This window comes from Mercenaria mercenaria, chromosome 19 (assembly GCF_021730395.1).
Source record: "Mercenaria mercenaria strain notata chromosome 19, MADL_Memer_1, whole genome shotgun sequence".
NCBI lineage: Eukaryota > Metazoa > Mollusca > Bivalvia > Venerida > Veneridae > Mercenaria > Mercenaria mercenaria.
The window spans coordinates 24,307,766-24,324,922 of NC_069379.1; the positions used below are offsets into that span (position 1 = coordinate 24,307,766).

At 37.3% G+C, this 17,157-nt stretch overlaps 1 protein-coding gene across 6 annotated transcripts in view; it reads left to right on the forward strand.

Moving 5' to 3' along the window:
• LOC123543036 (tyrosine-protein kinase Fer-like) overlaps nt 1-17,157 on the forward strand; it is a 261,407-nt gene that overhangs the window by 120,367 nt on the left and 123,883 nt on the right. For all 6 annotated transcript variants that reach the window (XR_008368679.1, XM_053531772.1, XM_053531773.1 and 3 more), the window contains one exon: nt 9,487-9,679. Coding sequence is in view for 5 of the 6 variants with exons in the window: in XM_053531772.1 (XP_053387747.1) it covers nt 9,487-9,679 (193 nt within the window). In the remaining variant the exon portion in view is untranslated. The remainder of the gene's footprint in view (nt 1-9,486; nt 9,680-17,157) is intronic.

Consider the following 17,157-nt stretch of genomic DNA (forward strand, 5'->3'; position numbering starts at 1 on the left):
AATTAATCTTCATGAATATTGGTCAGAATGATAACCTTGATGAAATCTAGGCCGAGTTCAAAAATGGGTCGTCTCGGGTCAAAAACTAGGTCACTAGGTCAAATCAAAGAAAAACCTTGTGTATGCGATAGAGGCTGTATTTTTCAATTTATCTTCATGAATATTGGTCAGAATGATTGACTTGATGAAATCTAGGCCGAGTTTGAAAATGGGTCATCTCGGGTCAAAAACTAGGTCACTAGGTCAAATCAAAGAAAAACCTTGTGTATGCGATAGAGGCTGTATTTTTCAATTATTCTTCATGAATTTTGGTCAGAATGATAGCCTTGATGAAATCTAGGCCGAATTCAAAAATGGGTCATCTCGGGTCAAAAACTAGGTCACTAGGTCAAATCAAAGAAAAACTTTGTGTATGCGATAGAGGCTGTATTTTTCAATTGATCTTCTATCATCATCTTCATGAACATTAGTCAGAATGATTGCCTTGATGAAATCTAGGCCGAGTTCGAAAATGGGTCATCTGGGATTAAAAACTAGGTCACTAGGTCAAATCAAGGAAAAACCTTGTGTATGCGATAGAGGCTGTATTTTTCAACTGATCTTCATGAAATTTAGCCAGAATGATTACCTTGATAAAATCTAGGCCGAGTTCGAAAATGGGTCATCTGGGGTCAAAAACTAGGTCACTAGGTCAAATCGAAGAAAAGCATTGTGTATGCAATAGAGGATGTAGTTTTCAATTGATCTTCATGAAATTTGGTCAGAGTGATTGCCTTGATGAAATCTATGTAGAGTTTGAATATGGGTTATCTGAGGTCAAAAACTAGGTCACTAGGTCAAATTAAAGAAAAATCTTGTGTATGCGATAGATACTGTTTTTTTCAATTGATTTTTATGAAATTTGGTCAGGATTATTGCCTTGATAAAATCTAGGTCGAGTTTGAACATGGGTCATCTAGGGTCAAAAACTAGGTCATATCATAATCTAAGAAAATGCTTGTTTTATCACAAGAGACCAATTTTTTGGTCCAATCTTAATGAAAATTGGTCAGAATATTTGTTTCCATGAAATCACTAGGTCAAACATGTTTTACACTGTTATGGTGTGTTTCTTAGGTGAGCGACCTAGGGCCATCTTGGCCCTCTTGTTTGAGTTATTCCCCTTTATCTTATTTTCTTAAAAAATTTTGTCCGGAGCATAACTCCAAAAGTACTGGAGGGATTTTCTTCAAACTTCATACACTGATAGAACACATTGGGAGGAAGTGCAATGTGCAAGAACAATAACTCTGTCTTGCCTTTTTTTTTGAGTTATTCCCCTTTATCATATTTTCTTAAAAAAAAATTGTCCGGAGCATTTCTTCTTCATGCATAGAGGGATTTTGATATAACTTGGCACAAATGTTCACCACCACGAGACAGAATGTCATGCACAAGATCCAGGTCCCTAGGTCTAAGGTCAAGGTCACACTTAGAGGCCAAAGGTCAGATACAAGAATGACATTGTCCGAAGCATTTTTTCTTCATGCATGGATGGATTTTGATGTAACTTGGCACAATTATACACCATCATGAGACGAAGTGTCATGCGCAGTTCCCTTCTTTAGAATTACCTCCCTTTGTGGTGTATTTTGACCAATCTCTATCTGGTAAAGATTTTTTTGTGGACTTGCAATTTTTTTTTTTTTTTTTTTTTTTTTTTTTTTAAGATTAACTTCCCTTAGTTGTAACTATAAATAACTTATATTGTAACATTTTTATTATTGACCGTAGGGAAAAGACAAGACTACTTTTCTGTGGTACAACATGGATGTTACTTTCCAATTTTACGTGTATTTTAAGATATCTCTACCTGGTAAGGAGTTTTTTGTGGACTTAGAAAAACAAAAGACTTACAATGATTACTAAACAACCACAAAATTAAAATTCCATTTGCAAATACAGCTGCAAGAGTAAAGAAATTTGCTGTGACGGGCATATATTGTGACATTCTTGCACTCGTGTTCCCTGTTAGCTTTCCATTCCTTCTTTTTACAGTAGCCATATAGAAAAACATCATAGCTATACTGTTCATGAAAATTAATAAAATTTAGCAGTAAACCACCTCACCACTGACTTATTCTTTCTTCCACATCTTTAAAACCCCAGATGCGGACCACAACTAAATGGTTCTTCAAAGCTTTCCCCAAAATTAATATTTTCAGACACTAACTTGCCAGGAACTTTAGCCTTCAGTTATAATATGCCCGGTGGGGGGATTGGCCATGTCTAACATGGCTCTTGTTGAAATTGTAACATATATTTTTTCTATTGATTTTGAGTTCTGACCACAGTGTCGGGGCATTAAACTGATCTGACACACTCATACAGATAACAAGGGTTTATAGATACATATAATTATCCCACCCGCTTAGCTCAGTAGGTAGAGCGTCGGTCTACGGATCGCGGGGTCGCGAGTTTGATCCTCGGGCGGGGCATGTGTTCTCCCTGACTATTTGATAAACGACATTGTGTCTGAAATCATTAGTCCTCCACCTCTGATTCATGTGGGGAAGTTGGCAGTTACTTGCGGAGAACAGGTTTGTACTGGTACAGAATCCAGGAACACTGGTTAGGTTAACTGCCTGCCGTTACATAACTGAAATACTGTTGAAAAACGGCGTTAAATCCAAAACAAACAAACAAACAAACATATAATTATGCTAATTGACTATTGTAGTGATAGATTATCAGACTATTTCTATTTTAAATCGAACAAACTGTGCCATTAAATAGACATTTGCTCACTTAATATCGCTATTCATTTGTTTTCGTCATTTTTGATATATATGGATATTTTTTTTTTCATTTTAACCCTTTACCACACAGAACAGAAGCCAAAGTAACCTCTTTTACATAACACTGATCAGTGATAATCAATTATCAATAATCGGTATATGGCTGATAAAGGTGACTGTCTTATCTGAACAGAGGTGTTGGCATTATTTTGTGATTACACACACTCATGTTAAAAATGTCATTATTTTAATATTTTCTGTAAGTTTGACATTATTTTTGTCAATATAAAGTTTATAGCAATTTAAATTCGCTTTCCGATGATACAAAATTTATTGTAGTTTCTCTTTGAGTTTCGAAGATATAAAGTGTTAAAGTACGGGAATATATATTTTTAGGCATAAAATTCTGCTTTGGATTACTTTCACATTGAAATTCATATACAATTTCATTTTGATGTTTGAAAGTTTGATTTATAGTTAATAGACTTATCTTCCGAATAGGAATCGGTAAGTATTTATATAAAAAACAACCATCAAACTGAATAACACTACAAAAATAATGGATCGTAAAATTTCTGAAAGTGCGAAAAGATCACGGAGATCGAGACTCGTAACCGACTACAGTATTCTTGTGCTAAAAATTAAATATTTTTAAGATAATATTACGTAATATTTTGATGATCAAACGTCGGTACATCACAGGTGACTTCCGCTGCAATTAACTCTTGGGGTGTCATAAAATACTTGAAAGCCGCGGTCCTTCTGTTTTGATTAACACTTCCCGTTATGTAAGGCCATAAATTCCAAGCCATCATATACACAAATTGTTGTTTAGGGGAAATCTGCATGTATCACGCGTGACCTTCATGCCCTAACACATTTAAAAATACTTTGATGTTAAATGGTTGTTATTTTTAGAACGAGGAAAGCCCCGCGAAACGGCTAGTTGCAAGTAGTTTTCTCAGTAATTTTCCATGACGTAGCGTCATGCACATGTAGGAAAAAACCCCGGTGTCTTTCTTTGCAAAGTACTCGATAAATTCAAATAGTAACCACATGATCTTTTACGTAAATAATGATGACGAAATCCCATATTTTGAGTTAGTAAACATTCGGAATTTGTTTCTTTAGGAAAAGAACGAAAATAAAGCGATTGATTATGAGACACGGGATAAAACAATTCTGTTCAAATGGCCGTTAATAGGTATAATACGTTTCTATCGGGGAACCGATAGACACGGGTCAATACGTTTCTGTTTGGTAATCGATAGATACGGTGATAAACGTATCGATGTGGGAAAAGGTTAAGCATAATGAATTCCATCCTTTTCCATAAAAGTGTTTTATCTGCTAGAATAAACATTACCATCACTAAATATATCAATTTTGCAATCATAACATAGTTTTCAAAGACGTTGTCACCTGTATTTATTTAGCAGCCTACGATTTTTTATTTTTTCTTAAGCCACCATATTTATGACGTCATAACTTTTTCCAGTCGCGTGTCTGGAAAGAGATACATGGGAAATTACAATAACTCACTTCAATCTACAATGTGGTATAGGTCTCTGTATTTCTCAATATTTTTCTCACGGCGGCCCATATTCCCACAATTTGACATGCACTATTTATGCTATGGCTGGATTTGCTTTTGTTAAATAAAAAAGTACATGGACAAATGGGCTTTTACCAAAAGCATTATTTAGTTTACCATTTAGATTGTTAAAAGTAAATGTTTTAGACTTTATAATATACCTATATAAATCAGTACTGTACCTTTTTTATTTAGTCCTTGGTTATAAGTGCTCTGTTATCTTTAGCCTGTGTAACCACTTGATGTAGATATATCTTATGTTGTAAAGTGTTTATGAAACACTTCCTACCTCTTTTACCGTAATGTATAAATGTAGTTCAAAAAAGCAAATGACTACTTAGAGTAGATAACTTGGACCATTATAATTGTGTTTTGTAGCTTGTTCATCTTGCCATCAGTCATGTGGTTGGTCAGTCATGTGGTTGGTCAATCATGTTGTTGGTCAGTCAGTTGGTTGGTCAGTCATGTGGTTGGTTAGCCATGTGGTTGGTTAGTCAGTTGGTTGGTCAGTCATGTGGTTGGTTAGCCATGTGGTTGGTCAGTCAGTTGGTTGGTCAGTCATGTGGTTGGTCAGTCATGTGGTTGGGGTCAGTCAGTTGGTTGGTCAGCCATGTGGTTGGTCAGTCATGTGGTTGGTCAGTCATGTGTCTGTTATGTCTGTTGCAGAAAATGTCTGTTAACTACCTCCACAGTTGGAAAAGGGATTACAGTGAAAGACATGATAATCACCATGATGTGTAGATGTTTTAACCCTTATCCTGCTAAATTTACCTAATGAACTTGCCTATCTTTTTTAATTTGAACAGCACCATTAACTGTTGAAAGTGATGCTTACAAAAAAGACACTTACTAAATGGCGAACAGTGCAGGTCATGATAAGACTGCACGGATGTGTAGGCTGATCATGATCTACTCTAGTCGCAAAAGCAGAGTCAGTTGTGTTTAGCATGGTAAGGGTTAATGCTTCCAAAAGGGAGGACAGTATAGTTGTGACTATGCCCATCTGTCCTTCCTTCTGTCTGTCTGTCAGCCTGTTAGTCTGTGTTATTTTTGTAACTCCTTAAATACTGCAGACATTTCAGTGAAACTTGATTATATTACTTGAACCAGCAAATCTTCAGTCATGTTTTAAGTGATCTAGGTCTATCATAGCTGTCTTGTTACAGCACTACCTCTAATAGTTCTGTGGTTTTTCAAGCATGTATTAAGTGATCAAGGTCCATCATAGCCATCTTGTGACAGTACCACCTTAAAAAGTTCTGTGGTTTTTCCAAGCATGTATTAAGTGATCAAGGTCCATCATAGCCCTCTTCTGACAGTACCACCTTTATTAGTTCTTTGGTTTTCCAAGCATGTATTAAGTGATCAAGGTCCATCATAGCCGTCTTGTTACAGCACTACCTCTAAAAGTTCTGTGGTTTTCCAAGCATGTATTAAGTGATCAAGGTCCATCACAGCTGTCTTGTTACAGCACTACCTCTAAAAGTTCTGTGGTTTTCCAAGCATGTATTAAGTGACCATGGTCCATCATAGCCGTCTTGTTACAGCACTACCTCTAATAGTTCTGTGGTTTTCCAAGCATGTATTAAGTGATCAAGGTCCATCACAGCCATCTTGTTACAGCACTACCTCTAATAGTTCTGTGGTTTTCCAAGCATGTATTAAGTGACCATGGTCCATCACAGCCATCTTGTGACAGTACCACCTCTAAAAGTTCTGTGGTCTTCCAAGCATGTATTAAGTGATCAAGGTCCATCACAGCCATCTTGTTACAGCACTACCTCTAATAGTTCTGTGGTTTTCCAAGCATGTATTAAGTGACCATGGTCCATCACAGCCATCTTGTGACAGTACCACCTCTAAAAGTTCTGTGGTTTTCCAAGCATGTATTAAGTGATCAAGGTCCATCATAGCCATCTTGTGACAGTACCAGCTCTAAAAGTTCTGTGGTTTTCCAAGCATGTATTAAGTGATCAAGGTCCATCATAGCCCTCTTGTGACAGTATCACCTCTAAAAGTTCTGTGGTTTTCCAAGCATGTATTAAGTGATCAAGGTCCATCATAGCCCTCTTGTTACAGCACTACCTCTAAAAGTTCTGTGGTTTTCCAAGCATGTATTAAGTGATCAAGGTCCATTATAGCCGTCTTGTTACAGCACTACCTCTAAAAGTTCTGTGGTTTTCCAAGCATGTATTAAGTGATCAAGGTCCATCATAGCCGTCTTGTTACAGCACTACCTCTAATAGTTCTGTGGTTTTCCAAGCATGTATTAAGTGACTAAGGTCCATCATAGCCGTCTTGTTACAGCACTACCTCTAAAAGTTCTGTGGTTTTCCAAGCATGTATTAAGTGATCAAGGTCCATCATAGCCGTCTTGTTACAGCACTACCTCTAAAGTTCTGTGGTTTTCCAAGCATGTATTAAGTGACCACGGTCCATCATAGCCGTCTTGTTACAGCACTACCTCTAAAAGTTCTGTGGTTTTCCAAGCATGTATTAAGTGACCATGGTCCATCATAGCCGTCTTGTTACAGCACTACCTCTAAACGTTCTGTGGTTTTCCAAGCATGTATTAAGTGACAATGGTCCATCATAGCCGTCTTGTTACAGCACTACCTCTAAAAGTTCTGTGGTTTTCCAAGCATGTATTAAGTGATCAAGGTCCATCATAGCCCTCTTGTTACAGCACTACCTCTAAAAGTTCTGTGGTTTTCCAAGCATGTATTAAGTGATCAAGGTCCATCATAGCCGTCTTGTTACAGCACTACCTCTAAAAGTTCTGTGGTTTTCCAAGCATGTATTAAGTGATCAAGGTCCATCACAGCCATCTTGTTACAGCACTACCTCTAATAGTTCTGTGGTTTTCCAAGCATGTATTAAGTGGCCATGGTCCATCATAGCCATCTTGTGACAGTACCACCTCTAAAAGTTCTGTGGTTTTTCCAAGCATGTATTAAGTGATCAAGGCCCATCATAGCCCTCTTGTGACAGTACCACCTTTATTAGTTCTTTGGTTTTCCATGCATGTATTAAGTGATCAAGGTCCATCACAGCCGTCTTGTGACAGTACCACCTCTAAAAGTTCTGTGGTTTTCCAAGCATGTATTAAGTGATCAAGGTCCATCACAGCCATCTTGTTACAGCACTACCTCTAATAGTTCTGTGGTTTTCCAAGCATGTATTAAGTGACTAAGGTCCATCATAGCCATCTTGACAGTACCACCTCTAAAAGTTCTGTGGTTTTCCAAGCATGTATTAAGTGATCAAGGTCCATCATAGCCCTCTTGTAACAGTACCACCTCGATTTATTTAGTTCTTTGGTTTTTCCAAGCATGTATTAAGTGATCAAGGTCCATCATAGCTGTCTTGTGACAGTACCACCTCTAATAGTTGTGTGGTTTTTTCAAGCATGTATAAAGTTTGATCAAGGTCCATCATAGCCCTCTTGTGACAGTACCACCTCTAAAAGGTTTTCCAAGCATGTATTAAGTAATCAAAGGCCATGTTAGCCCTATTGTGGCAGTACAACTTTAATAGTTCTGTGGTTTCCCAGGCATGTGTATGGTGATCAATGGCCATCATAACCTGATGTAACAGTACCATCTCTAGTAATTTTGTTTTTTTCCAAGCATGTATTAAGTGACCAAGGTCCATCATAATGCTCTTGTGACAATACCACCTCTAACATTTCTGTGGTTTTCCAAGCATGTATTAAGTGATTAAAGGTCATGATAGCCCTATTGTGACACTTAAGTAGTTCTTTGGTTTCCCAGGCATGTGTCTGGTGATCAGTGGCCATCATAACTCTGGTGTAACTATCTGTAGTAGTTCTGTAGTTTCCCAGACATGTATCTGGTGATCAAGGGCATCATAACCCTCTTGAACAGTACCATCTCTATTAGTTCTGAGGTTACCCAGGCATGTGTTAATTAATATAAAACATCATCTATGACTTGCACAATGATTTTTCACTCCTCAATATAAGTGCAGCTATTTGTTTAGATTCCAGGATTTTGTAACAGGAGGAAAGAATAAATTGTATATGATTTATGATTGCAGGGAAAGTTGGAAACAAGTTGGAAAGTGTGAAACAGAGTTATGATTGTATCTGATTAATGATTGCAGGGAAAGCTGGAAACAAGTTGGAAAGTGCCAAAGAGAGTTATGATTGTATATGATTTATGATTGCAGGGAAAGCTGGTAACAAGTTGGAAAGTGCCAAACAGAGTTATGATTGTATATAATTTATGATTGCAGGGAAAGCTGGTAACAAGTTGGAAAGTGCCAAACAGAGTCATGATTGTATATGATTTATGATTGCAGGGAAAGCTGGAAATCAGTTGGAAAGTGCCAAACAGAGATATGATTGTATCTGATTTATGATTGCAGGGAAAGTTGGAAACAAGTTGGAAAGTGCGAAACAGAGTTATGATTGTATCTGATTTATGATTGTAGGGAAAGCTGGAAACAAGTTGGAAAGTGCCAAACAGAGATATGATTGTATCTGATTTATGATTGCAGGCAAAGTTGGAAACAAGTTGGAAAGTGCGAAACAGAGGTATGATTGTATCTGATTTATGATTGTAGGGAAAGCTGGAAACAAGTTGGAAAGTGCCAAACAGAGTTATGATTGTATATGATTTATGATTGCAGGGAAAGCTGGAAACAAGTTGGAAAGTGTGAAACAGAGATATGATTGTGTATGATTTTTGATTGCAGGGAAAGCTTGAAACCAGTTGGAAAGTGCCAAACAGAGTTATGATTTTATATGATATATGATTGCAGGGAAAGTGGGAAACAAGTTGGAAAGTGCGAAACAGAGATATGATTGTGTATGATTTATGATTACAGGGAAAGCTGGAAACCAGTTGGAAAGTGCCAAACAGAGTTATGATTTTATATGATATATGATTGCAGGGAAAGCTGGAAACAAGTTGGAAAGTGTGAAACAGAGATATGATTGTGTATGATTTATGATTGCAGGGAAAACTGGAAACAAGTTGGAAAGTGCGAAACAGATTTATGATTGTATATGATATATGATTGCAGGGAAAGCTGGAAACAAGTTGGAAAGTGCGAAACAGAGTTATGATTGTATATGATTTATGATTGCAGGGAAAGCTGGAAACAAGTTGGAAAGTGCCAAACAGAGTTATGTGCAGGCAAGCATGAAGCTGCATAAGTTACATAACAAATACATTCTCTCGTTGTGTGAGCTGAAAAGTCACCAAGAACATTATAGCAATAAAACTTTACCATATTTCCTCGACCATCATCAAGCTAACCAGGAGATTTTAGTCCAACAATGGTAATGTATTTTTTAATATTTCAACATTTTATATTTGTTTACTTATCCTTATCATTTGATTGCTGGTTCCAGAGTTAAATTAGATTTTCGTTTAGGTCCACTTCTTTTCTAAAACAATAATATATAGCTTTGTTTGTCAGAATTTTGGCCCTTTTGTACTACAAAGTTGGAATTTCTTGGTTGAAATTTTGTTTTGGTCCATTTTATTTTGAATACTTTAAATGCAATATCTTTGAAATTTTGCAAAGTTGTTTGTCATTATTAATTGATTATGCAGGCCAAAAACTAACTCTGATGAGCATTTTGTCCGGATTAATGCCCTTTATGTATTTAGAAAATTGGAATTTCCTGCTAAAGAATTTTGTAAGGTCCACTTTCCATGGATGCAACTGTAGTTTTTTTAGCTCACCTGAGCCAAAGGATTAAGGTGAGCTTTTGTGACCGCTCGATGTCCGTCGTCTGTCGTGTGTCAACAGTTTCTAAAAAAATGTTCTTCTTCAAAACCTCTGGGCAAATTTACACCAAACATCACAGGAATGATCCTTGGGTGGCCCCCTTTCAAAATTACACAAAGAATTGAATTCCATGCAGAACTCTGGTTGCCAAAAAAACTGGCCGCCAGAGCTAAAAATCACCAAGCGAGATCTCCTTAACTGCTGGTCTGATTTTTGTAATGATTTCACAGGAATATTCATTTGGTGACACACTACCAAGATTTTAAAAAAATTTCACCTTGCCAAGGTCAGATCAAAGGAAAATCTTGTCAAATTCGAATCTGGGTCATGTGGGGTCAAAAATAGGTCACTAGGCCAGATCAAAGGAAAATCTTGTAAACACTCTAGAGACCACATTTTAAGTTGGAAACTCAAGAGAATTGGTGAAATCTAGGTCAAGTTTGAAACTTGGTCAACTCAGATCAAAAGCTAGGTGACTTGGTCAAATCAAAGAAAAAGTGGTGTGTGTGCAATAGGGGCTGCATTTTTACTGGATATTTGTGAAATTTGATAAGATTGATTTTCATGATAAAATCTAGGTGAAGCTTGAATCTGGGTCATCTGGGTTAATTAGGTCACCTGGTCAAATCAAAGAAAAACCTTGTGTATGCAATAGGGGCTGCATTTTTAACTCACCTGTCACATAGTGACGGTGAGCTTTTGTGATCGCCCTTCGTCCGTTGTCCATCCGTCCACAATTTCTTCCGAACACGATTATATAAGAGACCACATTTTGCAAGCAATATTGATCAAACTTATACAAAACTTGTATTGACATGATACAGATTTTATTGTATTGGCATTGTTATCTCGGTTCCTTTCGAAAACTGGCCAGATCCCATCATGGGTGTTAGAGTTATTGCCCCTTAAAGGGCCAGACTTTGCTATTGTGCGTGCGTCAACAATTTCTTGTCTGCACGTTAGTGGTTTCATTTATGATTTTATTATGCCCCCCTTCGAAGAAGGAGGGGTATATTGTTTTGCAGATGTCGGTCTGTCGGTCGGTCGGAATGTAGACCAATCCGTTTCCGAATGATAACTCAAGAACGCTTTGGCCTAGGATCATGAAAGTTTATAGGAAGGTTGATCATCACCAGCTGATGACCCCTATTGATTTTGAGATCAGTATGTCAAAGGTCAAGGTCAGCTTAAGAATGCTTGGGCCTAGGATCGTGAAAGTTGATAGGGAGGTTGATCATCACCAGCAGATGACCCCTATTGATTTTGATATCAGTAGGTCAAAGGTCAAGGACACAGTGACCAGGAACAGTTAAACGGTTTCCAGATGAAAACTCAAGAACGGTTAAGCTTAGGATCAGGAAAATTGATAGGGAGGTTGGTCATGACCAGCAGATGACCCGTATTGATTTTGAGGTCATTAGGTCAAAGATCAAGGTCACATTGACCAGGAACAGTTAAACGGTTTCCGGATGATAACTCAAGAATGCTTAGGCCACGGATCATGAAAGTTTAGAGAGAGGTTAATCATGACCAGCAGATGACCCCTATTGATTTTGAGGTCAGTAGGTCAAAGGACAAGGTTACAGTGACCTGGAACAGTTAAACCGTTTCCAGATGATTACTTGAGAACACTTGTGCCTAGGACCAGAAAACTTGATAGGAGATTGGTCATGACCAGTAGATGACCCCTATCAATTTTGAGGTCAGTAGGCTAAAGGTCAAGGTCACATTGACCCGGAAAAGTTAAACCCTTTCTGGACGATACCTCAAGAACGCTTGGGCCTAGGATCACGAAACTTAATAGTGAGGTTGATCCTTACCAGCAGATGACCCCTGTTGATTTTGAGTTCAATAGGTCAAAGGTCAAGGTGACATTGAACCAGAACAGTAGAACTTTTATTTACAGTGAGCAAATAATTTCTGGTTCTTGTGCAATTACTGAATGCATCAAGGGAGGTATTTCGTGTTCTACGAGCTCTTGTTTTAACCAAACTTGCACACAACTTGTATCACCATAAGATCTTGGTTCCTTTCTTGAGCTGGCCAAATCCCATTATGGGTTCCAGAGATATGGCCCCTAAAAGGGCCAAAATTAGCTATTTTGACCTTGTCTGCACAATAGCAGCTATTTTATGATTCGATTTTTACCAAACTTGCACACAACTTGTATCACCATAAGATCTTTGTCCTTTCTTGAACTGGCCAGATTTATGGGTTCCAGAGTTATGGCCCCTGAAAGGGCCAGAATTTGCTATTTTGACCTTGTCTGCACAATAGCAGCTTCATTTATGATTTTATTTTAACCAAACTTGCACACAACTTGTATCACCATAAGATCTTGGTTCCTTTCTTGAACTGGCCAGATTCCATAATGTGTTCCAGAGTGATGGCCCCTGAAAGGCCCAGAATTAGCTATTTTGACCTTGTCTGCACAATAGCAGCTTCATTTATGATTTGAATTTAATCAAACTTGCACGAAAACTTGTGTCACCATAAGATCTTGGTTACTTCCTTGAACTGGCCAGATCCCATAAGGGGTTCCAGAGTTATGGCCCCAGAAAGGGCCAAAATTAACTATTTTGACCTTGTCTGCACAATAGCAGCTTCATTTATGATTTTAACCAAACTTGCACACAACTTGTATCACCTTATATAAGATCTTGATTCGTTTTTATATGCCTGAAGGGACGTGTTATGTTATCGCCTCGGTGTCCGTCTGTCTGTCTGTTGGTTAGCAATTTCCCTTCCGCTCTGTAACTCTTGAACTCCTTGAAGGATTTCAAAGAAACCTGACACAAATGTTCACCTCATTGAAACGATGTGCAGAGCGCATGTTTCGGATGGCTCACTTCAAGGTCAAGGTCACACTTAGGGGTCAAAGGTCATATGACTTTTTGTGTGTATATTGCTCTGCATTTGCATTGCATTGCAGTGCTTTTTGTTTTTATTTGGCAGATCCTTCTTTTGTTCACTCACAAAAATTTTTTTTTTTAATTACTTCCCTTTTAGGTGATACCAAATTGATTTGTTGTTCGTCGGAACTACTGCATCAATGATTTCATTCCCGAGAAAAAGAAAAAAAATTCACCCGCCTGCACGTACATAAAAATCCCCCAAAATTTTTTTTTTTCTGATTACGCGGTCCGGAATGATAATGCTAAACAGGTTTTATCGCTGTTTTAATTCGTCAAAGTGATATTGATTGGAATCCATGCGTTTGTAATAGATGTAGCCGATGACACAAAGTCAGGAAAAAGTCAGGAATTATGGTGTTGTTCATCATTTGTTTTAAATCTGGAGTGTCTGTGCTAGTGCCACACATGGCCTTCGATGTGCCGGTAGGTGATGAAGTAGGCACGTTCTACGATTATTCAAATTATACAATGAAAAGTACAAAGCCCGACTTGTAAGACGTGCACGGCCACGGGGATTCAAATTGAAAATATTTGGATTCAACATAGAAATATTGTTCAGATAAAGTTTTCAAACCATTTGTTATCAGTTGTTTAGTTAAATATTTTAGATCTAGAGCCAAAGCTAGTGCTTTCTTGAAAAAAAAGTTTGTTCACGGATCCTGACTGATCCATCACATTAATTGTCTCGGGCCCAAATGGTTTTGAACCTAACTTCTTTAGTACGGCAGTCAGATATTCTATCAAAATGCATATATTCATTTTTAAAACATGTTCAGCTTTTCAAATAAGTTGTGTAGATATAAAAAATAAAATCGGTCGTATTGTAACCCCAATTTTCCCTGTTTGTATATTAATTGGCCGTGAATTGATTGAAAGAAAGAATCTGAAAAAACAGACCTTCCCAACTCAAAATTTCTTGGTCAGTCAAAGCACAACAAATAACACTTTTAAAGAGTGGCCATATTGGGATCATTTTTTGTCCGTCTGTTATCATTTTTGACTGAAATGAACCTCTACCACAAAAACTTAAGCTAACCTTATCTGTTAAGAAATTATTCCAATGGATTCGAGTAATGTCGAAGCATTTGTGTGCCCAACTCCATTTGGTCTCATTGGTCAAGTGATTTATTACTTTCCCCTCACCTCTACCGTTTGGAGTTTCACTAGGGGCACAAAGTTGCTCATGTGTCGAAGCCATCTAACTGGGTTTCAGAAGATATGTTATTCCACTTGGGTGCCTGTTTTGTCTTAAATATTCCTCTGCTGTTAAATGGGCATGCCTTCAGATTAATGTAGAACAATCAAAATTAAAAATAAGACACTCATCCCTCAGTAATTATAAATACAAAATAAAAACAAAGTGATTCAGTGAGTTTTAGCAAGAATTTATTTGCAAAACCATTCATGTATAGTCTTTAAAACATACAGAAAAGCTATCTACTGTCTTAGTCGCACTGTAAATGTTTCAGTTCTGTGTTATTCTCAAAGAAATGTTATCTTCATGTATAATCATAACTGCAAAAAAAAAAAAAAATACCCGCTCGCTCCATGTAAAATTGCTACCCGCCTCTGAAAAAATCAAAATTGAAAAAAAAAAAAAAAAAAAAAATTCGCTCGCTCGCTCCCATTTTTTTTGAAAATTTTCTGAAGTACTATTAATCAATTTGGTATGGCCTTATGCTACTATAAATAACTTATTAGTAACTTTTTTATTATTGGCCGTAGGGAAAAACCGAGACCACTTTTGTGTGGTACAACATGGATGGTACCTCCAATTTTTAGGTGTATTTTGACATATCTGTACCTTGTAAGATTTTATTTTCTTTTTTGTTAAATTTCTTCCCTTTGTTGTTCCTGTCCTTTGGACTTATGGCTATATAGAAAACTGATTTTAAAACAATTTTACACAAGACTAGTGTTCCTTGGGTGACCCTCTACTATATTCCTTCAAATAATTTTGATTCAGTGAAAAACATGGCCCCCAAATGGTTTTGCTTATTTTCCCTATATGCCTATACATGTATAGAACTTTGAAAATCTTTTTGTCAGAAACTGCTAGTCCGTTTTCAAAATAATTTTACACAAATGTTTCTTGGGTGACCCTCTACCAATTAAATTCCTTCAATAATTTTGATTCATTGAAAAAGTGGTCGCCTGGGGGAGGGGCTCATTTTCCCATATGGCTATACAGAAAATTTCTTGTATGAAACTACTGGCCTGATTTGAAAATAATTTTATTTGAAGTAACTTTAAGAAAATTTCAACTAAATTTTCTCATAATTCTTTTGATTGATCTTGATTATGATTTTTTGACCTTCTTGTCCTTAAGTGCAATGATAACAGGTGAGCGATATAGAGCCATTATGGCCCTCTATTACTTGGTCAGAATGTTTGTCTCCATGAAAGCGTGAATGAATTTTTATCTGGGTCAGGCGGGGTCAAAAACTGGGTCACCCGGTCAAATCAAAGAAAAAGCTTGTTCACACTCTTAAGGGCCATATTTTTAATTCTATCTTCATAAAACTTCGTCAGAATGTTTGTTATCAGGAAGTCTTGGATGATTTTAGTCTGGGTCACATACCAGGTCACTAGGTCAAATCAAAGGAAAAGCTTGTTTACACTCTAGAGGCCACTTTTTGACTCCAATCTTCCCCAATCTTTGTCAGAATGTTTGTTTTTGTGAAATATTGGACGAGTTCTAATCTGGGTCTTGTGGGGTCAAAAACTAGGTCACTAGGTCAAGAAAATGCTTGTTTACACTCAAGAGGCCACATTTTTTGTTCAGTCTTAATGAAAATTGGTCAGAAAATTTGTCTCCATGAAATCACTAGGTCAAACATGTTTACACAGTTATGGTGTATTACTCAAGTGAGCGACCTAGGGCCATCTTGACCCTCTGGTTTACAATGTCACATTAAATGAAGCAGTATGCTTTCATTCTTCCATTTAAATGAAGTGGTATCAGGAGACATGTGCTTTCATCCTTTCATTCAAATGAAGCAGTGTAGGGTAGACATGTGCTTTCATCCTTCCATTTAAATGAAGTGATATAGGGAGACATGTGCTTTCATCCTTCCATTTAAATGAAGTGGTATAGGGAGACATGTGCTTTCATCCTCCATTTAAATGAAGTAGTATAGGAAGACATGTGCTTTCATCCTTCCATTTAAATGAAGCAGTATTGGGAGACAAGTGCTCTCATCCTTCCATTTAAATGAAGTGGTATCAGGAGACATGTGCTTTTCATCCTTCCATTTAAATGAAGCAGTATTGGGAGACATGTGCTTTCATCCTTCCATTTAAATGAAGTGGTATAAGGAGACATGTGCTTTTATCCTTCCATTTAAATGAAGTGGTATTGGGAGACATGTGCTTTCATCCTTCCATTTAAATGAAGTGGTATAGGGACACATGTGCTTTCATCCTTCCATTTAAATGAAGTGGTATCAGGAGACATGTGCTTTTCATCCTTCCATTTAAATGAAGCAGTATTGGGAGACATGTGCTTTCATCCTTCCATTTAAATGAAGTGGTATCAGGAGACATGTGCTTTTCATCCTTCCATTTAAATGAAGCAGTATTGGGAGACAAGTGCTCTCATCCTTCCATTTAAATGAAGTGGTATCAGGAGACATGTGCTTTTCATCCTTCCATTTAAATGAAGCAGTATTGGGAGACATGTGCTTTCATCCTTCCATTTAAATGAAGTGTTATAGGGAGACATGTGCTTTCATCCTTCCATTTAAATGAAGCAGTAAAGGGAGACATGTGCTTTCATCCTTCCATTTAAATGAAGCAGTATTGGGAGACATGTGCTTTCATCCTTCCATTTAAATGAAGTGGTATAGGGAGACATGTGCTTTCATCCTTCCATTTAAATGAAGCAGTATTGGGAGACATGTGCTTTCATCCTTCCATTTAAATGAAGCAGTAAAGGGAGACATGTGCTTTCATCATTCCATTTAAATGAAGCAGTAAAGGGAGACATGTGCTTTCATCCTTCCATTTAAATGAAGTGGTATTGGGAGACATGTGCTTTCATCCTTCCATTTAAATGAAGCAGTATAGGGAGACATGTGCTTTCATCCTTCCATTTAAATGAAGTGGT